Source organism: Borostomias antarcticus (genome assembly GCF_949987555.1).
Source record: "Borostomias antarcticus genome assembly, chromosome: 16".
NCBI lineage: Eukaryota > Metazoa > Chordata > Actinopteri > Stomiiformes > Stomiidae > Borostomias > Borostomias antarcticus.
Genome location: NC_140249.1, coordinates 631,126 through 653,879, shown reverse-complemented (window position 1 = coordinate 653,879; position 22,754 = coordinate 631,126). Strand labels below are relative to the sequence as shown.

Genomic DNA, 22,754 nt, shown 5'->3' with positions numbered 1-22,754 from the left:
AACGCACCATAACTCCCGCAATCTAAAAAGAAAATAAAAAACGAACGAACTTCTTTTGAACGGCTGTCGGAAAGGAACCGATCCGTGAGATCCGGCTCCCTTCAAAGAGTCGATTCCCCTGATTCCCGTGAAGGCGGGGCCAGGACAGCTCGAGCTGTGGGTGTGTATCTGTGAGCTCGAGCCGCTCAGCAACCCAACCGACATCCAACAACCAGGAACTACATTGATCCTCCTCGGCCAGCTTTGCTCTCGTCGTCGTTTAGTTAAAATTGATCGCCGAGACGACGTCCGTTAAAGAAGTAAAGTTAAATACGAATTCATTCTTTTTGCTCTCGGTTCCTGTTGGATTTGACCTGGTAAGTTAGGCTCAGTGGGTTTGGGTTTGGGCTGGCTGGACATCCGCTAGCTACAGATAGATCTCATAGTAACGGTATTTATGAATCATCTGGTGAACTAAACCATCGGGTTTGACAGCTAGCAGTGTGGTGTTGAGCTGGATAGTCAGCTAGCAGTGTGGTGTTGAGCTGAACAGAGCTAGCAGTGTGGTGTTGAGCTGAACAGAGCTAGCAGTGTGGTGTTGAGCTGAACAGAGCTAGCAGTGTGGTGTTGAGCTGAACAGTCAGCTAGCAGTGTGGTGTTGAGCTGAAGTCAGCTAGCAGTGTGGTGTTGAGCTGGATAGTCAGCTAGCAGTGTGGTGTTGAGCTGAACAGAGCTAGCAGTGTGGTGTTGAGCTGAACAGAGCTAGCAGTGTGGTGTTGAGCTGGATAGTCAGCTAGCAGTGTGGTGTTGAGCTGGATAGTCAGCTAGCAGTGTGGTGTTGAGCTGAACAGAGCTAGCAGTGTGGTGTTGAGCTGAACAGTCAGCTAGCAGTGTGGTGTTGAGCTGAACAGTCAGCTAGCAGTGTGGTGTTGAGCTGAACAGTCACGCAATGTTGCTCTTCGTTGTTCCCGTGGCTGTTTAAGAGAATGACCTTAAGATAGATTTCCTATCGTGACTGTGAGTGCTAACAAGTTGATGCTAGCTAAATACTCACGTTAGCATAGCTGGACTAGCTACAGTCAGGGGGGGCTAGCTGGTTAGCTGGATGTGTTCAGTCAGGGGGGTGCTAGCTGGTTAGCTGGATGTGTTCAGTCAGGGGGGGGCTAGCTGGTTAGCATAGCTGGACTAGCTGGATGTGTTCAGTCAGGGGGGGGCTAGCTGGTTAGCTGAGTGTGTTCAGTCAGGGGGGTGCTAGCTGGTTAGCATAGCTAGACTAGCTGGATGTGTTCAGTCAGGGGGGGCTAGCTGGTTAGCATAGCTAGACTAGCTGGATGTGTTCAGTCAGGGGGGGCTAGCTGGTTAGCATAGCTAGACTAGCTGGATGTGTTCAGTCAGGGGGGTGCTAGCTGGTTAGCATAGCTAGACTAGCTGGATGTGTTCAGTCAGGGGGGGGCTAGCTGGTTAGCATAGCTAGACTAGCTGGATGTGTTCAGTCAGGGGGGGCTAGCTGGTTAGCTGGATGTGTTCAGTCAGGGGGGGGCTAGCTGGTTAGCATAGCTGGACTAGCTGGATGTGTTCAGTCAGGGGGGTGCTAGCTGGTTAGCATAGCTAGACTAGCTGGATGTGTTCAGTCAGGGGGGTGCTAGCTGGTTAGCATAGCTAGACTAGCTGGATGTGTTCAGTCAGGGGGGGGCTAGCTGGTTAGCAGGCTAGCCGTGTACTACCAGCTCACCCTAGCTGACCAGTCCTGTATCCAGCCTAGCAGTGGTTAATCATGCGTTAGCTCGACATGGGTGTCGTGTTTAACGTGACTGGTAGTTATGACATGCAATGTCACGTCTCTTACAAACGCATCGGTTTTGCTTTCTGTTTGCAGTAAATGCCTCGGATGTGGAGCTGTGTTGCTAGCTGGAAGGGTTAGTTAGCTGTGGATGATGCTGGGTGCCCTGGCTGGTGGTCGGGTGGCGGGTTCCTAGCACCAGGTGTCTCACCTGAACCCGGTGGTCAAGAGCTAAGCCCTAGGCCTAGGCAGCTATATTAGTCAACATCATGCTATTCCTCTACCCTCTCCTGGGTAGATAACGGGCCCTTGGTGGTGCTGTTCATTCATCTCATTGGTTAAGGTGGCGGTGAGGCCTGGAGGCCTGTTTGAGCTATGAAGTGTTTAAACTCCGAGTGCATTGGTTCTTGGGTTGCATTGCTCTTTCTAAACGCACCTCATCCAACAGGCTAGTTGCATCATTTGCAGCCCCCACTGTAGGGCAACCTGATATCGAGTGGCCTGACTCATTTAATTGCAATAGTGGCCCAAATCTTTTTTTCCGCTCATATATGATTCATCCGTTTTCTTCATAACCTTGTAAGTAAATAAGTCAATAGTCTTGAGAACCAATGGTTCTGGAGCCTAGTAGCCCATAGGACAGGAGCCCATCTCCTGATTCCTTAGCGTGAGGCAGCTTGATGTAAAGGGCCCTGGACATGACGCTTGTATGTCGCAGGAATTTACTCCCAATCCAACACTTGATGTTGAGCATTGGTTACCTCAGGGCGGACACTCTAACCACAAGGCCACTGTTCCCAACAGTGTGCATAGCACAAATCACATGGAATCTGATCTTTTAAATTCTGATTGGGCCACTTCCATGTGGTCTTAAATCAGATTTTTTGTGTGTGGCTGAGCAATCATAACTGTAGAAGAATTAATGCAACTTTTACTTCCCTCTAGACAGACGTCATGATTCTGCGCAGGCGGGTGTCTCTCTGTGAATACAATCATGGAAGACAGCTGCGATGGAGGTAGTCAGTGGGACAGTGAGGTGTTAGACCTTATCATGAGGTGTTAGACCAGATCAGTATTTGGGGGTGACACTTCTGTACAATCCCATCACTCCTAGCTGGCTCTGACTCCGCATCCATACACGCCTCCGTACAGAAGTAGCGTCCATAATTAAAAACCTGGCTATCCTTCTCCTTGTCCTTATCCTCGTTCACCTGGGTTTCTAAATGAAACTAAGCGCTGACCTCAGCGCCCCCGTACTTCTCTACGACAGCGCGCTGTGTGGGACATCTTTGTTATTGTTCTTCTGTGCAACGCGGGGCAGTTCAGGATGTGACCAGTTCACACTGGGATCGGATACTGGCCACATTCAAAAATAAAAAAGTGAACAGCCAAACAAAAAAATTGATTGGATCTGAGCAACAAATGTGAATTGATCACAAAGGCTTTGAGTGAAGAGTAACCTGATGTCCTGTCCTGGGCCTTTCTGCTGTCCCCCACCACAGATGCAAAAGCAATGCTGTGAAGTCCTCTAGTCTAGACCATGTTTTGCGTCAGAATTGCTGATCCTAAGGTTTAATGTACAGAAAAGTCAATGCTAAATCAATAATCATTGTGATGGTTCGAGAGTAAGCCCAGCGAGCCATTCACAGAGCAGGCTCACAGTCACACCTTCCTACCTGTAACCCTGTAGCCTAGCCAAACCTACCTGTCACCCTGTAGCCTAGCCAAACCTACCTGTAACCCTGTAGCCTAGCCAAACCTACCTGTCACCCTGTAGCCTAGCCAAACCTACCTGTCACCCTGTAGCCTAGCCAAACCTACCTGTCACCCTGTAGCCTAGCCAAACCTACCTGTCACCCTGTAGCCTAGCCAAACCTACCTGTAACCCTGTAGCCTAGCCAAACCTACGTGACATCATTCTCATCAGAAGGCTTCTAGAATTCCACCTGATCACTGATGTTAAATTACAGTCTATTCAGTCGGCCTATTAGTTTGCACCTGCTGTCGATGAACAATTTGTATGGAAAAGCACTTGGATTTTGTACACACAGCAGCCTAACCTATTTCTCAGTTTAGATATCCTACTATTCTCTATGGAAATGCACTTATTAATTAATCACTTCTGTGGGAGGCTCAGACACTGTCAAGGGCAAGTGTCTTATTTAGCTCTTCCCCATCCCTTCTATTTTCTCCCAACCCTTCACTTACTCACTTCACTTTGTCCTTTTTGAATTCTGTAGAGAAAAGGAGGTTGTAGGCAACATAGTAAACGATGTCTTCACATCCCTAGCCTGCAGTCAGTACCGGGCTGGCCTGTTGTGGAACCAGTTTCTCACTAGAGAGCCCAGTAGATGGAACGTTTAAAGTGACAGTAGAGCTGTTGTATTGGGCTATTTTGTAGTGGAAATTGACCAACATGAGAGGTGAGCTTTTTGGTTTGATCATAGAGGAGGCAGTCTGCAATTCCTCTAGTCTCATGCACCCGAGTAAAGCTGATCTAAGGCTTTGATGGAGGATTACATTGAACCCTCTCCACATTCTAACCATACCCTTTTAACCTTAACCTGTGAGTAATGTAAAACTGACCCTAGTTCAAAGGTCAAAGGTCAGCGTTTTCCAGCACCCAAGCTGCAGTGTACAGTGGCGTTTTCATGCAGGAGGAGGGAGGAGCTAGAAACTTGTGTCCACTATGCAGCACTGAAAATATTATTTTGTCTTGCCCATTCAAACCTGCTGGCTTGGGGCATTCTAGCAAAGGATAGAAGACATTGGAGGCTTTATTTTTTGGTCTATTTATATCTATGGTATCATAGTCAATCAGATAACTTACCTGGCTGGGAGAAGACAGGACGCAACTTTTATAATATAGGCCAACAGCACTCTATCGCCGAGGTTTTTGGGCTCTTGCGTCCTCCGATAGGGTCCGATGTGCCTACAACATTTCAGCGAGCAAGCTGGCCAGGGCAGGAGTTCATCAGCTCCATCCAGCCAGCCTCACGAATAGTGTTGTCATGGTAACACCGAGTTTGGGAATCTATATTAAGGCAAGTGTTACAGTACTCTGTACCAAACGGCACTAATGCTTAAAAAATAGGGAAACAAGCCAATGTTATAAAACTGCACTTCCACTTGTATAAGCAGAGAGGCTTTTCCATCACTCTCTTTCTTTCATGGATATAACAGGGGAGTGAATGTAACGTTAGTCTCTGTTGGTCACCTGTCGGTCACCTGTCTGTTTGATGTGTCCTTTTGTGAGACACACTTTGAAAACAGTGCTTGCTCAGCGGTGCTGCTGCTGTGTTTTGGGGCGTGCATTTTTCGTAGACTTTGAAGCTGAAATATTTCCATATTGCACTTTGTACCCCCTCTATCAATTAGCTGAGGTGTTGCTGCTGAAGCTGCAGCCATCTCTTCATGGAACAAGGCAATCTCTCCTGTTGCTATCTCCATTGCTCTTCACGTTTGCTGCCGGCGACTCACAGTGTTGTTCACAGAGTGTCTGCAAGGTCACTGAGGGTCAGCGTTCTACTTAAAGAGACAGTATCGTTTTTTTCAAAATGCTGGTATGAAACTAGTACCGCAGTACTTTTTCAGCACTGGTATACCGTGCAACACTACTCACGAGTGCAAACCATTTTAAAGCTACTGGTGCTAACAGTGGTGGCAGTCAGATGTGATGTGGGCAGAGATATTCTAGATAAAAATGGGAAAATACAGTAATCAAATTGCTGGCTAGCTAATGTGGTAAGTGTTAAGTGTTTGCTAGCTGTCTCACAACTTCTCATCCATTGTTGAAAACGGTCGGAATCTAGAGCTGGGAACCAAAATTTGGTTTATTGTTTAGTTAAAAAATCAAACACTTGAATCTGATTGGCTATTGCTAGGCAATATCATCCAAAAGTTTTTACACATCACCGCCAGAACCATATGACAGAATCACAACAGTTGCCCACCAGGGTTTCCACTATATACATTCAGCAGAGGCGGCGCGCCGTTACTTCAGAATGGTTCTTTTATATTTATGTTTTTATTTTACTGTGCAGTGGTAGATACGTCTGTGAGCTCCGCGGAACGAATGGTCGTCACCCTGCTCTCTCTCCACTTTGAGGAGGACGAGCACATTGGATCACTAACGGGCAGTCAGGCAGTGTTTCCCACAGGATTTTGGGCAGCTATGGGGGGTGGACCTTCGAGAGAATTTTTAACAGTTTTATTTCCTATTTTTAAATTGCCAGTTGAAATTCACGCACGCACACCACCCAGGAAACACTGCCCATAGTTGACTGCTCTCGACGAGTTGCGGGCTTGCTGTCTGTCTGTCTGAATGCATGGTTAGTTGCGTCTTGTAAGACCCCCAGCAACTGATAACCAACTCATCTGCAACCAGGGCTGAAAATTAACACCTGCCACCGGCCAAATGCAGGTAACATTTCCAATTGGCGGCTAGATTTCAGAAGGCTATCTGAAAAAAATACTTGGCCGGTAGATTTTTTAATCTAGGTGACTCACCGTGAGCCAAAAAGTAAATTTTCACCCGTCTGCAACTTAGCTGCATTCAGTTTCCACTCTGAGAAACTACTTGAAAGCAACGGCCAATCTAGATCTGTCACATGACCTCCCACCCAAAATGTAATGATCAGCTGATTACCATGACGACTCGCCTACCTGTCAGCGCTGTCGAAGATCACAACTTTGATTGCAATTGAGTTGCCTCAACTGATAAAGTTACATGGAATGTTGTCACTTGTAACTATGAGTAAGTGGCATGGAAATTGCTTGGTGTAACTCCAAACGCCTTAGTGTGTGAATGAAAGCCACTTATGGGGTATTTGAGGTCATTTGTGAGTTTCTCAAATGACCATTATCGCTGAGAACATGGCAAGAATTCTCAGAGAATTAGCTAAATGATGTTTTGATTGTTTCCAGGCTAACAAGTGGAGACGTATCTTTGGCTTCAGTGTGATGTTGAGAAAGCTCCATAGAAAGAGCTGTAGGTCAGAGGCGCCTCCGCAGCGCCCTGCCTAGTGGCTGAGGGCCTCTGTCTCGCTGCCCCCCTCCTCCCTCTGACAATGCCCAGCATTGTGGACCGAAAGGTTGTCACGCACATGTGGGATTAAGATACAGTCTGGCCCATTCTGGACTTTTCTATGGAAAACTGCTTTTTGGGGCGGAAGGGTCAGTTTACACTCCTGTCCCAGACTGGTTCTGGGAACATTCAGTCCTCCTGTACGCAGTGTGTGCCTGACCCACTGCTATATCAACAACTGGGACCCTGCAATTAGCCACAACAGTCTGATTGGATTTCAGAGTCATGTTGGAAATGGTAGTGGGAAACAGGCCAATGACGATAGATCATACTGAGCTAGCGGCCAATAAGAGTCTTTTATAGATTATGCTGGCCACCAGGGAGCAGTCAAAAGCTGTGTAATTAACTGCTATAAGATAGTTCTAGAACTAAGCGATTCTGACGAAGATGAGCACAAATGAACCCTAAGAGAGAAGCCCAGTAACCAAGTGATGAAGGTGAACTAGTTCCACCCTGCAGATTAATAGAGAGGGAGCATGAAGGTGAACTAGTTCCATGTCAGATTAATAGAGAGGGAGCATGAAGGTGAACTAGTTCCATGTCAGATTAATAGAGAGGGAGCATGAAGGTGAACTAGTTCCATGTCACCCTGCAGATTAATAGAGAGGAGCATGGCGTTTCCCTGGAGGTTTTCCACACTACAATCTCCCCCTCCTGATATGCAGGAAAAAGAAGAAAAGATCTCTTTCATGTTGTATGTAGGTTGTTTTGTTACATCACTTTTTTTGCTGATGATGTAAGAGGTCTGTAATAGGCAGACATTCCTATTTCAGGGCAAAGATGAATCATAAACTAGAAAGTACATTTCCTGGAGAAAATGTGAGGTGGGCTAGCTGCTGCAGCTGTATGTAACACCCCCCAGCGAAGACCGTGTGTCTCTAGCCCACTCGGGCTGAGTTGTGGGGCCCGTGGCGTGGATAGTGGCATGGTGGCGAGACTCCGCCCCCTCAAATCAAAGCAAGTCGGGGGCAGTGAATTGACCTCCGGGCAATCTGCATGCACCCACTGGCAAAGACCGTGTGTCTCTAGCCAACTCAGGGACTGAATTGTGGAGACTGTGGCGTGGACAGTGGCGTGGACAGTGGCGTGGAGGCGAGACTCCGCCCATCACGTCAGAGCCGGTCAGGGACAGTGTACCCGGGTCATTGACGGATAAGACTTTTGAATAGGCCAATTTTAAAATAATAAAAATAAGGATATATTTGGCCATTGTTCAAACATTTGGAATGTAGTGTACACATGCATTTATGCAAAAACCCCAAATTAAGAGATTTTAGTGTTTTTAAAGTTGAATTAATAGCACACAGCTTAAAAAAAAGTCATTTGGGGTGACCGTAATTTATCTCAATTAATATATTTCCTTATCATTACTAATATTTTAACAAGTATCAGTAATTAAATAAACAGATTAAGGAAGACAGGCTTGTGTGTCCTTTCATTTTTTGTAAACCATGATTTTATAAGTTGATTCTATAGTGGTATGGTTTGGGTATTGGTATGGAGATATTTTGGGCGGGTATCATATCTCAGTCATCATTTTGTTATCGTGATCACTACTAGACGCTGTTACCAGTAACACCGGTGTGGTCATGGATTTATTAGTCGGTGGGAAAAAATCCACACCGTGACATCCCTATTCCTGATATTGTGATTACGATTATTAAGTGCGATTAAGTAACTGTGGGGACACTTTCATATAAAATCAAGGTGATTTGAGATGCTGCAGAAATCACTCTACACACTTTGCACACGATCTTAGAGTAGCTTGCTGTTTTTCAGATATCCAACTCATAAGCAACAAGCTTGCTACATGTTCTGGGACCATAGTGGGGGAGAGACTCACCAAGCCACAACACTGCAGTAACGTCAGCACCGCTAACAACAGCTGAGCTCCCAGAACACAATGTGAAAGATTCATGTTGGAAGTAGCCCTAATGATGATGGAGTTGGTGAGCTGTGTCGAACTACATGGCTGCTGATGGTCTTTTTTTTAGGTTTTGCCATCCACCACAGAAACAGAATCTCTAAAAAGATAGCTAATTTAACTAGCTAGTAACTAGTGCCTACCTAAATTAGTAGTAGCTAGCCTTATGACCATGGGAGCATTACCAAGTTGCCCAGAGCTTTTGGGACAATTTCTATCTATTCTCTGGCAAAATGATTAAAGTTTGGTTTATAGTCAATTGTCCAACATGTCGGCTGACAACTAGGTTGATTTTCCAAACTGTAGAATGTGTATTTGAACCTGAGGGAAGCTGCTCACAGCACAGCCAATGGAAAGCCTGGGATTTGAACCTGAAGGAAGCTGCTCACAGCACAGCCAATGGAAAGCCTGGGGTTCTTCAAACAGCGTGAGCGCCTGCTATTCGTCAGCATGCCCCAAAACACTCAATGCACATTTCTGTGACTTACAGTGCTGAGTAGAGCTATGAAGACCAGGAGTTGTGTATTTTGAAGGCAGTGGGTGATTTTGAAGGCAGTGGGTGATTTTGAAGGCAGTGGGTGACGGTGACCCAAAGGAATGGATGAGTCTCAGAGGCCAGAATGGTCATGGCAGTGCCTGATGCACTGTGCAGCCCTACTGACAGGCGAGCCTGTAGTCATCCTCCAGTCTGTTTAATCTGGATGGTTCTCCTGGCCACTGCTACGGCCGTGTTAGTCCTCTGGGACACACCGCTGCCAGTCTGCCCAGCTGAAACACACATCTTTTGAAGCCCTAATTGGGAGATAGCAAGTAGCTGGCCTTGCCAGACTCTGGCTCACACTGCACATTAGAATTAGTTTTCAGAATTAGAATATTTTTTTATTGCCAGGTACTAACCCCCACATCCTGGTTTTGCCTTTCTTATATAAATATGTCAATTGGTGTTCTTATATCTCATGTCTTTCTCTTGCCTGCAGCTAGCTAGTGAGGTCCTGAAGAGGATTTGCGGTCTGTCAATGCGGAACTACCGGCTCATCTTTTGCCATAACCTGAAGCAGCCATAGATCCATTCTCTTCACTGGATGTGAGAGGAGCCGGCAATAAGGTCAACTTCTGGGTGTTTTAACGGCTAAACGGTGAGTATCTCACTAAGACTACAACACAACCACAAGATGACCAAAACATGGCGGCCCAATAACACGGCACAACACAACAACACAATAACATGTAATCCAATATCATGATCTAAAACCACTTAACTCTGTGTGTGAATAGTCAAATGTTATGTGTACTGCATTGTGTGTAGGCTAAATGGTAAATGGACTGCACTTATATAGCGCTTTTATCCAAAGCGCTTTACAATGAAGGCCTCTCATTCACCCATTCACACACCAATGGCGGCAGCTGCCATGCAAGGTGCTAGCCTGCTCATTGGGAGCAATTTGGGGTTCAGTATCTTGCCCAAGGACACTTCCACATGTAGTCAGGAGGAGCCGGGATTCGAACCGCCGACCCTACGATCATTGGACCACCTGCTCTACCAAAATGTGTTTCTGCCCAAATAAGATACAGTCTACTCTTGTAGGCAACTTCTAACATTAACATTATGACAATGCCTGGACTGATGCCTGCACTGGACTCTCTCTTAAAGGTACGGTAGGTGTTACCTTGAAATAATTGGACGGCCTACCTGCCTGTCAAGCTACATATTTTAGGGGATTTCTGGTTGAATTTTAAAAATCTAGCTTAGTCTTCTTAGTAGTTGAACAGAGCGAGTGAGGCCACTCTGATTTCTCCGCCAGAAGTAGCAGAGCGAAACGTTTTGATTCAGACTGGGTCTGACAGCGATTCGTTTATTACAATATGACTGAGAAGCGCATTTCACACAGTTACTTTAGCTCTAAGCCTGCATGACTCACCCATTATATTTGATCAAGGTCAAAGTAAATCTAGGTTACACTTCCTGGTTTCTCCAAAATCGCCCTTCCTACTTTGAAGTGCTCCCCTGTCCTGCTCCTCTCTCCTGTGTGACTCTGAGATGGGTCTGGAAACGTAACCGCCTGCAGCAGGGGAGGGCTCGCCTCTGATTTGTCGGTTGATAACCACGGACAGACCTGCCTCACGCATGGGTGTTTGCGTGTCAGAGGAGAAGTGGAGCCTGCAACGCTTCTCTCTCTGTCTGAGATGTTGTACAGTGCTTGGTGTTTGTGTGTGTGTGTACTTGGGGTGTGTGTTTCTACCATCAGTGGCCTGAATCTGTGCGTCTCTCTCGGTCTGTGCTATGGCTGCAGACGGCAGGTAGCAGCGGGCCTGTGGAGGAGATGAGGAAGAGCGCTTCTCCTTCTCCAGGCAGCGAGGCCCTGAACCAGGCCAGGGTGTTCGGCATCCCCCTGGAGGAGCTGCAGCCCGCTGGGCTACCCGGCCACCAGGTGCCCCTGCTGGTCCAACACATCGTGGACTACATCGAGGAGCACGGTGAGTCTAGGACATACACACACACAAGCACAACCACACACTTGCTCTTAGACACAGTTACAGACACATGCTCACAAAGGCACCCCTGCATTAGAGGTTAATTTGTTGCTGTTCACGTTGTTGTTTTTGCTGACGAGTCGTTGGTGTTCCACGCAGCCTGAAGAGTTGAGTGCTTCATGAAACCCACAGCCCTCAGTTAACATGAAACACAGCCCTCAGTTAACATGAAACACACAGCCCTCAGTTAACATTATCACCACAGCTGATGCCAAACTAGATTCACACGTACATCATTCTAAGACTATTAACTGATGAGCACGAAGCATTGGAATTATTTGGAGGATAATTGACATGACTTTGTAAAGGTATGCTAGTGCTGTCATTAGGGTTGCACAACACATCGAAACTTTGATGCCATAGCGATACCAAAATCCTGCAATTCTTTCAATGTTATATTTGTTGGCTTTGATTCTCTTGAAAGCACGAAATGCACTTTCAAACTGCGCAGCAAGTTTATAGAATACAGCAAGTTTTTAGAATACAGCAAGTAACGCAGTTGACATTTCCTTTTAGTCGTGACACCAGCAGTGACGCCAAACTCCCACCTGTTGATCTTTTACCAGGAAAAGAAAGCATCCGTAGTAGGATATGGGATTATTTTGGTGTACACCCTGACCAAGACGGCAGAGTTGACAACAACAAGCCCATCTGTCCTAAGACGTCTCCGGTCAAAACAGGGAACACAACAAACTGAGCCAAGCACTTGTGTGATAAGAGATCTCTCCTTGGCAGTCAGACGCCAGGTTTCTAGTGGTAATCGAACCATATTATTAGCTAACGTTGGCTAGATAACCTTTGCTGTGACTAGGCTTGTCACGGTACCAGAAATTCAGTAGTCGGTACCGGTACCAGTAAATTTCCACGGTACTCGGTACCAGTTTCAGTACCACGGCGTACGCGCGTGCGTGTGAGTAATACACGCACGTGTGTAAAGTACAACGTGCATGAGTACCGCAAGCAGCAATTCAACTGAACTGTGTAGCGTTCTTGCTCGCTCATCACACAGCTTCGACCGAATGACGATGCATCTATTTAGACGCATTAGTCTACTGTGGGAAGGCTGGTGTAAATGTAACAATGTTTTCCACAAATAAAGTAATTATTCTGTGTGTTCAGATAATTATTTTGTGTGTTGAGATAATTTTGTGCGTTTTGCCGTGTGGTATCGTAAGGTATCAAGAATCGTGAAAATTCTGGTATCATGACAATCCTAGCTGTCATTAGAACTCACTAACATTCCTAACTGTCGAAAAATGCTAACAGCCACCTTTTCTCCAGTATGGGCGAACAGACTTGGAAAGTGTTTGGATGAGTCAGTATGACCTTGGTTAAGTAGAAAAAGAAGCTAAATGTATTAAACGTCAGTAGTAAGTAAATAAGTAAAGGTACATTTAATTTACTCTAGGATTTTTTAATTATGAAATGTAATTTTTTCATTCTTGGATGTATTCAACTGTTAGTGAAATGGGGAAAAAATAATTCAAAATCAGTCTATCATATAGAATCTAAGAAAATTGAGAATCGTTATGTAATGGAATTGTGACCACCAGAATTGTAATGGAGTTGTGAGTTCTCAGCAGATTCCTACCCGAACTATGCATCCCACATGCACACACAGATGGGCACATGATGAACCCGCACACATACACACACACCGCACACACACATACATCTGCCATGTTCTGTTCCTGAATGCTCTACGGTTTAGGTCACTGAACTTTACCATGCTAGTAAATGGATCACACGTGACTGTATGAATCAATACACGCCTCAGGTAAACATTGTGATTCTTGCTCTTGTATTGCTTGTGTTGTTTTGTATTATCTTAGTCATCAGCTTGTCTTGTGATCCCCTGCAGCTACATCAGATTGAGATTGACATGGATATGTCGTCTGGTCATTGTTTTTGGATGGCCATCTCAGATTATTATCCTCGTTGTACACGAGGACAGCGATAGAGCCTGCGTTATAATCCTCCAGTACAGACGTTTCTGTCAAAGCGCTCTTCACGCTCTCTGAAGACCGGTCTGGCATGGTGGAATACATGACTGTTCAAGATCCAGTTTGATGAGATGAACTCTGGATGCTCTCAGATAAAACCACGCGTTGCTTCCTCTGTTGCGTAACATTTTTTCTGTCAGCCTCCTGCAAGCATGGGAGGATGAGCCCCCCCCAAAGCCTATCCTGCACTATCCACTAAATACCTCAACTCATGTAAACATCCATCTGTTTATTTTCAACAGGGTTTTGCTCTTCCCTTTTCTGATGTTTTTGTAGATGTTTGAACATGATAAAGAATGCCTGTACTCATGCTGGTTATGTAATGTTAGAACACACCCCCCCCATTCTGTACCTCTCTCCTCTCTCCCCTGCCATAGTCATAATAACCAGACCACAAGTTAATCAACCGTGGGAGAAAGTGCTCTAATCTGTCTGGTTGCTCCCCACACAGTCAGACCTGTGTTTGCATGGTAACTAGCATGGACCAGCCTTAGTGATGTTGTTAGGCATGGAATGGACTGGTGGGAGGGGTGTGTGTGGGGGGGGGGGGGGTACTAAAACTGGGTTCAGGTTGGTTCTCTGGATGTTGTGATTAGAGCTGAACATGGTTCACCCTTAGTCTCCCAGTTGATCTGCTAGATTAAGCCAACCCTTAATTAATAATTAACCTAAATTTAGCCTGGGAAGTGTATTTGTGTCCACTGCTATGAATCAGCATGTCACTTTTACACGACAGATTTTTATTTGAACGTTCCAGAATATTGAGCCTTGGTGAACCCAGACCATTTCACCGAGCTGTCATTGACTGCCTTGTGAGGACTAGTTACACTACACACCTTATTTCATCAGTAATGGGAGATGGCTAGCCCAGTGCTAATGTAGGAACAGGAAGCTAGCTCAGTGCTAATGTAGGAACAAGAAGCTAGCTCAGTGCTAATGTAGGAACAGGAAGCTAGCCCAGTGCTAATGTAGGAACAGGAAGCTAGCCCAGTGCTAATGTAGAAACAGGAAGCCAGCTCAGTGCTAATGTAGAAACAGGAAGCTAGCCCAGTGCTAATGTAGAAACAGGAAGCTAGCCCAGTGCTGGTGTAGAAACAGGAAGCTAGCCCAGTGCTGGTGTAGAAACAGGAAGCTAGCCCAGTGCTAATGTAGAAACAGGAAGCTAGCTCAGTGCTAATGTAGAAACAGGAAGCTAGCCCAGTGCTAATGTAGAAACAGGATGCTAACCCAGTGCTAATGTAGAAACAGGAAGCTAGCCCAGTGCTAATGTAGGAACAGGAAGCTAGCCCAGTGCTTGCTGAATATGCAAAGGAAGACGCTCACAGCTAGCTAGCCCGATGCCATTTGAATATGGAAAGTTGCTTGTTGCTCTGTGTGTATTGAATCAACTCAGTCATCTCTCTGCACACAAAAACGGAACCTGTTGATGAAATAGATATAAAGTGATGCGTTTTCTGAATTGCCTCAAGTCAAGGTAATATTGGTGATTAGAAAGAGACAGACATTGATGCCGAGACTGAATGCTATTCCTAATGCTATGACTGCTTTTTGTGTGTGTGTGTGTGTGTGTGTGTGTGTGTGTGTGTGTGTGTGTGTGTGTGTGTGTGTGTGTGTGTGTGTGTGTGTGTGTGTGTGTGTGTGTGTGTGTGTGTGTGTGTGTGTGTGTGTGTGTGTGTGTGTGTGTGTGTGTGTGGAATAGGGCGGCTCGACCTGGAGGGGATGTTCCTGGTCAACGGGAATGCGGAGCGTGTGGATTGGCTGCGGCAACGCTACGACAGCGGCGAAGAGGTGGATCTAGAGAAGGAGGCAGATCTCGCCTCGGCCGTCAGCTTGCTCCGCCTCTTCCTTCAGGAGCTCCCAGAGCCCATCATCCCCACAGCGCTGCAGATGCACATCCTACAGCGGTACCAAGGTCAGCTACACCACCTCTCTATCCATCTATACCAAGATCAGATACACCACCTCTCTATCCATCTATACCAAGATCAGATACACCTCCTCTCTATCCATCTATACCAAGATCAGATACACCTCCTCTCTATCCATCTATACCAAGATCAGATACACCTCCTCTCTATCCATCTATACCAAGATCAGATACACCACCTCTCTATCCATCTATACCAAGGTCAGATACACCACCTCTCTATCCTACATATTTACCAAGGTCAGCTACACCTCCTCTCTATTAGGGATCTCACAATATCAAAAATGTAGTAGTCGATACCAGTACCAGTGAAATTCTATGATTCTCGATACCAAATTCGACACCACGGTAAAATAAAAATCCCATGTAGCCTACTTCAACATACAGCCTACTTTATTAAAAACATAATCTTCTGTCTGATACTGTAGGTCTACTGTGAAAGGAAAATGATGAGACCTCATTTTTCAGGTAGTCTACCTCAGTGACTGTAGGAAACCAGCAGGATACACGGGCATTATGCAAAATAAACAGACCAATAGATGGGCTAAATGTTTCTTCAAGGCTTGAGCAAAGACTCATAAGCTGAGATATCTATGTCTGCATATGTTTTGTGTTGGCTGGCTTGTTCTGTCTAGCTGACTGAGCTGGCTGGCTAGCTAGCAAATACTCTAGAATACTGTTTAAATACTGTTCTGACATGGCTCAGTTTGCACCTTCTAGGAGGGGCCATCTTCACTGTGACTACCTGTGCATCGAAGTCCCATTACCTTTCCTACACAAGTACAGGGGTTGATAGCAACTCTATTTACTAGCCAATGGCTGATAAAAAATCTGACTGGTAAATTCTTCATTCGCCAGCCAGCTGGCTGGTAAGCCCAAAGTCTAGTTTTAACCCCTGCATCAGTATAATCCATAGTAATTCCTGTCTTCCTCCAGATTACAGCAACGAGGAGGAGCAGGCCAGAAACATGAAGTACTTCCTGCAGCAGCTGCCCCAGGTCAACTACAGCCTGCTGCGCTTTCTTTGCCGCTTCCTGTCCGGTGTGGCGTCCCTGCAGGAGCAGAGCTGGAGCTTCGGGGCGCTCGCCGCAGTGTTCGGACCCGACATCTTCCAGTAAGGCCACGGTGCCCATGCCCTCATGAACCACACCCTCCACCTTCACTTCCATTTAATATCTGGGCTGGGAGAGTTGGATGTGCGCGGTGCAAGGCTGTGAACAAACCGCCGCATGTTGACTTAGGGGGACAGGCCAGCTTCTCTCCAGTCTGATTATAATGGCGTTGGCTAGAGAGGCGTCGTTGAGCCTGAACTGTACCGCCCCCCTCCGATAAATTCAGTGGAAATGGAGGTGGATGTGGTTTAGTTCAAGAACAAGTTCTAGTTTATTTACCATACATGTGCATGTATTTAAAATACAGAAACTGACACACAGAGGTGAGAAATATGAATCTCTCCTCTATGAAGAGTGTGAGTACCAACCATTCCTCCCTCCATGCTGTAGTCTGGACACGGAGGGGGAGGGTCTCCGGGAGCAGGAGTCCATCAGCAGGGTTCTAGCAGAGCTGCTGGAGAACCAGGAGGAGTTCTTCGACTCGGAGGACGACGATGTTTCCACCACCAACGACTACAGCTCCATCAATGAGCAGGTGAGACGCACAGGCGTGCACGAACACGTGCGTGCTCACATGCACACTCTTAGCTGTCCATCGTGTTCGATGATGATGCTTGCTCCGGGAAGGGGGTGGGGGGGCTCAGCGACGTTGCCATGGTGCCACTTCCTGTGGCTGTCAAGGCCGATGCACGACCATCTGTCCACAGATGGAGCAGGGGAACCCGGACGCCAGGGGAGTACCGGCCGCCCGCTGGTCTCGCTGTGCGCGCCTCTCGGACCGTCTCTGTTGATTGGTGTGGTTTATTTGTGTGCTCTATAAGGCCTATGCAGCCTCACTCATACCACATGGGTTAGTCATCAGAAGCTGAAGGCGTGGTGGCAGGAAGGCCTTCATAGTAGTCTCCAGGTCTTACCTAACCTGTGGTAATAAGAGAGAGGAAATTGATTTATTGGATTTTCCACTAAAATGGAATTAACATTCAACGTTTGACTCCAATCCAGTCGCTGCCACCCATTGCCAACTTTCAGATTATGAATGAGATTATGGAATTAGGGTCTGTTTCTGCCCTGTTTAGACGGGTGAGAAAGTGTGGAGGCGTTTGTTCACGTCTGCGTGCTTGTCTGACTTTCCGTCTGACTTACTGAGGGACCCTTCTGGCATCAGGAAAGGATTTCCGTTTTTTGCCAGAAGCATCTTTGGCATTTAGTTGGTAGTCAGGGGCGCCTATGTCTCTGGTGGTTCCCGCTTTAAGGATGAGGTTTAACCCCGACCCCGAGGGCTCATTGTTCAGACCTGTGTGTTAGGTCGCCGTGCAGCTACTCTGGAGCCCTAGCCCTAATCCTCAACCCACAGTCACATTCAGAGGCCTCTTGCGCAGGAAGTAGACAACGATAAGCCATAAATTCCTTCCATGTGACTTTCTCTTTCATTACCTGAGCTCAGCCAGTGCGAGGTCCCGGCAGCAGCTTGTGTTTTCGGTGCCGTATGTCTTGTTTGTTTGTCTGTTATGCAGGATTTCTCAAAAACTACCTGACTGATTTCACTCGGTGGAGGGGCGTAGCATGGGCCTAGGAGGAACCCATTACAGTTCGGAGTGGATCCGAATTACGGGAAGGATTCACAGATTCTTTTTCACATTCGTTACCATGGCGAGACGGGGTGTTTGGCTCTGCTAAATGATGCCGCCACAGTGCCATCTGGTGTTTTTATTTTTGATATTGCGAGATAGGCCATTTGGCAGATCTGCAAATTATTTTTCGACTCAGACGTCCTTCTCTAAACTACAAATGCCCACTTCACTTACCCATTCAATAAACCTGTACTTGCTGACGACATGCATCACGGGTGGAGGGCTGCGCTCTCCAAGTGACCTTCTAGGTGTTTCTCTCCTCCCGTCCTTATAGGGGCTGACTGTCCAGCCATGGACAAGAGAGTTGACCTTTCACCCCCCTCTGCATGGGCTGCCCGTCCAGCCATAGACAAGAGAGTTGACCTTTCACCCCTCTCCTCTGCATGGGCTGCCCGTCCAGCCATAGCCAGGCCCCGTGTCTGAAATGCATGCTACATCAAAACTGTGCATACTGCATCTCGCCTGCTATATAGTAGGTACTATATAGCAGGCGAAAGTGGCGGAAAATGTAGCATAGTCCAGAGCATACTATTGCGGAAGTCGAATCGTGATGTCACTGGGCAGTGATAAAAATAAAAAAAGATGCTGGATCTAGAAGTAACCGGGACCGCAGCGGTAGCTTTCAAATGTAAGTGTTGACTTAATTTGTCGATGAAAAAAATATTTTTTCTGTCAGATATCTTAGTTATAACGACACAGAGCTACAAATGCAGTTTTGTGTATATATGTGGGGTAGAAATGACATTTCGAAAAAGAACGTCATGATAGCTAGCTGCTAGCATTGACCTCTGCGGTGGACGTTACTTTAGCTAGCTAGCCCAGTTAATGTTAATGGGCTACTAACGTTACAGGTGTTCAGACGGCTTCCATGAAGCGTCTGTGGCCTCCTCTCCCTCTATGCTGACCCCAGTTCTGGGGCTCCTTAGGTCCTATGAGGTTAGATAACGGTTTCCTAGTGTCAAACAAACTGAATCCCTATTAAAGGGATAATACAGTGGTTGAATGTGACACATGCCAGTTATCTTTAGGTAAAATCAAAGTCAATATGTCCCTAAATATTGTTATTCTGTCATTTTTAAGTACTTTCAAACTCCTTTTTATATGGCCAATTTTCTCCCCCTCCAAGTTCACCTCGTTTTGTGGGCGTGTCAAAGAGGGCGTGTCAGTCAGAAACGATTGAGAGACACGGCCAGGGAGTTGTCTTCTCAAAAAGAAGAAGAAAATAAAAAAAGGGGAGAGAGAGGCCTCGGAGGCAGCCCGTCTGTAGAAAGGGAGAGAGAGAGGCCTCGGAGGCAGCCCGTCTGTAGAAAGGATCAGTCTAGCTGCTGGCCCCCGGTCGGCTTGCATAACAGGAGTGATGTAATGGTGGAACCGACACCCGCGGCGCCCTCCTGAGACATCTCGCTTTCACAGCGGGACCCTGTGTTAAGTGTTATTATAAGGATTATTATAACGAGTAGAGGAGAGAGAGAGAGAGAGAGAGAGAGATGGACTGGGCGTCTGGTGGGAAGACGCTGGTTCAGTTTCTCTGTGTTTCATCAGCAGTTATAGCCAGGGCTTGGAATAGGCTCTGTGCACCAGCTTCACTACTTCCTGAAAGTCACTTGGCATCTTTATTTCCTGTCCTATATGATTGGATTAAGTGATTAATCAGGTGTGCGGCAGACCCAGCGCACACCTGATTAATCACTTAATCCAATCATATAGGACAGGAAATAAAGATGCCAAGTGACTTTCAGGAAGTAGTGAAGCTGGTGCACAGAGCCTATAGTCGTTCGGCCTCAGTTGCACGGCCTGTCATGCCGGGTTCTACATTATATTTGTGTCGTTCCTGATGATCACCGTGTCCGATTAGGCGATCAAAGTTCCATGAATTCTTGCCGTGTCGTGGCTGGGAGACTGGCAACAAACACTCAGTGTTTCCCCTACCATTGCCTTAGAGGGGGCACCCGCCTCCTGAAAGACCCAAAAAGCCAGAAAAAAGCGGACTTTAGATCGCTAACATTTGTAGCATAAGTCAATGGAGTTTCACATTGCAAATTAGCATCGTGGCTAGTGGACATTTTCTGACTGGGAGTGAGAGATGATGAAATAAAAATATTTTCTGTTGCTGTAGCTACTTAAGTAATTTAACCACAGTTTAGTCTATATCTCCTGATGTTAGTAAAAACATACATTGTAGGCTAACATTAGCTATGTGCTGTGGACTAAATGGGTTAGTTCCCATTTCCCCCCATTGAGGCTATGATTCCCATTAATTGTATTAGGCCTACAATAGGCTTAAATTAAATTCTCATATATTATGATTTCTTTTGAATATAAAAAAACTAATAGGCCTATTCATTTTGTTCTGTTAATGTGTAGGCTATTGCCTAGCGCATGGAATCATGACAGCCTATCACACATTTAATCATACGGATGCGAAATAAAACACTAAATGGCATATATAAGCTACACAACGGCCAATCACCGCGACAAACACCTATAATAGGCCTAATATTATATTATAATATAATGACCGGAATTTCTCCAGTTTGTCCGGAAAAGTCTAATCTTCCCAGACACATTGACCGCTACCAATTTCCTCTAACGGAAACCCTGCTGTCCCCTCTCTCCTCTCTTTCTCCTCTGGCTGTCTCTCCCCCCTCCTCTCTCCTCTCTCTCTCTCTCCCCTCTCCTCTCTCTCCCCTCTCCTCTCTCTCTCTCTCTCTCTCTCTCTCTCTCTCCTCCTCTCTCTCTCTCTCTCTTTCCTTTGTCTCTCTTTCTCCCTCTCTGTCCTTTCTCTTCTCTCTCTCCTCTCTCCCTCCTGTTCTCCTCTTGAGTTATCTCTGCTATCGCCAGTGGCCACTGACGGTTGCCATGACACCCACAACCACGATGACTCATACCTCATCTGCATACACGCGAAGACCCCCGATAGCCAATCAGAGTCACTGGAGGGAGATGTTGCCGTGGCAACGCAGCAGTGACAGCGCAGCAACATGTGGCTGGGGGGGTGGGGGGGGGGTGGGGTCAGTCATCCATCTTGCTGAGTGGTATTGCAGCTGGACCAGTTTGCGGTGTAGGAGGGTGTGGGTCTATGTTTAGCGTCCGTGTGGGACATGGTGGTGTGTTTGTGTGTGTGTGTGTGTGTGTGTGTGTGTGTGTGTGTGTGTGTGTGTGTGTGTGTGTGGGACATGGTGGTGTGTGTGTGTGTGTGTGTGTGTGTGTGTGTGTGTGTGTGTGTGTGTCCCAGCATATCAGCAGGCTTTGCAGCATCATTATCTGGTAGAACGTTACAAGCCGACTGTCAACACCTCTGATTCAGTAATTCCAGGAATACCCCCCTCTCCTGGTCTCACTGTGAATCCCCCCTGGTTCACCAGGAATACCCCCCTCTCCTGGTCTCACTGTGAATCCCCCCTGGTTCACCAGGAATACCCCCCTCTCCTGGTCTCACTGTGAATACCCCCCTCTCCTGGTCTCACTGTGAATCCCCCCTGGTTCACCAGGAATACCCCCCTCTCCTGGTCTCACTGTGAATACCCCCTGGTTCACCTAGTCAATCACTGGCTGGTACATGTAGGTGCACCACCACCCAGTTTAGTAGTACTTGGGTTTTTCCTACGTTAAATGCCATTGGATAAAAGCATCAGCTAAATGACTCCCCTGTAATGTAATGTCCATCACAGTCTGGTACACTGACTGCTCTATCACAGTCTGCTCTATCACAGTCTGGTCCATCACTGACTGCTCTATCACAGTCTGCTCTATCACAGTCTGGTCCATCACTGACTGCTCTATCACTGACTGCTCTATCACTGACTGCTCTATCACTGACTGCTCTATCACTGACTGCTCTATCCCTGACTGCTCTATCACTGACTGCTCTATCACTGACTGCTCTATCACTGACTGCTCTATCCCTGACTGCTCTATCACTGACTGCTCTATCACTGACTGCTCTATCACTGACTGCTCTATCACTGACTGCTCTATCACTGACTGGTCCACCTGCTCTATCACTGACTGCTCTATCACTGACTGCTCTATCACTGACTGCTCTATCACTGACTGGTCCACCTGGTCCATGACATGTAGAGATGGGGCATGCTTCAGCGTGGTTAACTTACTGTATTAATGGTCCTGGTCCAGGATGCTGTGGGGTCCTGTCAGATGCCTGTGTGTAATAACACAAGTCATTTAGGTTGTGTGATATAATGTGGTCAGGTTGCCATGGTTACAGGGTGTTTGCTCTGTCATGCCGAGTGTGATGGTGTTCCACCCTTATCACACACTCAATCCCTCTTTCTCTCTCTCGCTCTCTCCCTCTTTCTCCCTGTCACTCTCTCCCTCTCTCTCTCCCTCTCTCCCTCTTCCTTCCTGTCACTCTCTCTCCCTCTCTCTCTCGCTCTCTCCCTCTTCCTTCCTGTCTCTCTCTCTCCCTCTCTCTCTGTCTAGATCACAGAGCTCCTGGATGATGAAAAGCTGGAGGTGTGTGAGGATTTGCCCCAAGACGGCGAGGACGCCCCCCCTTCTGACTCCCCCAAGGACAACCCCCCTTCAAGGTGAGAGCCCCATTATGCATGCACATGCGCACACACACACACACACATAACACACAACCTGGCGGGCCCTCCTTCCCCTCCGGCGCTGACAGGCGGTGGACAGGTCTCTCTCCCTTTCTCTCCCTTTCTCCCCCCCTCTCTTTCTCTCTCAATTTAAATTTCAATAGCTTTATTGGCATGAAAGTTCTTTGAACAATTTTGCCAAAGCAACAAGGTAAAAGTAACAATTGTTA

The 22,754-nt window shown here is 46.8% G+C and overlaps 1 protein-coding gene across 1 annotated transcript in view; it reads left to right on the top strand.

Moving 5' to 3' along the window:
* Positions 1-230: 230 nt before the first annotated feature.
* fam13b (family with sequence similarity 13 member B) overlaps positions 231-22,754 on the top strand; it is a 49,735-nt gene continuing 27,211 nt past the window's right edge. The window contains exons 1-7 of the mRNA XM_084451001.1: positions 231-356; positions 9,747-9,905; positions 11,061-11,244; positions 15,004-15,216; positions 16,168-16,345; positions 16,734-16,878; positions 22,415-22,521. Of these exons, the coding sequence (XP_084307127.1) occupies positions 11,091-11,244; positions 15,004-15,216; positions 16,168-16,345; positions 16,734-16,878; positions 22,415-22,521 (797 nt within the window). The 5' untranslated portion in view covers positions 231-356; positions 9,747-9,905; positions 11,061-11,090. The remainder of the gene's footprint in view (positions 357-9,746; positions 9,906-11,060; positions 11,245-15,003; positions 15,217-16,167; positions 16,346-16,733; positions 16,879-22,414; positions 22,522-22,754) is intronic.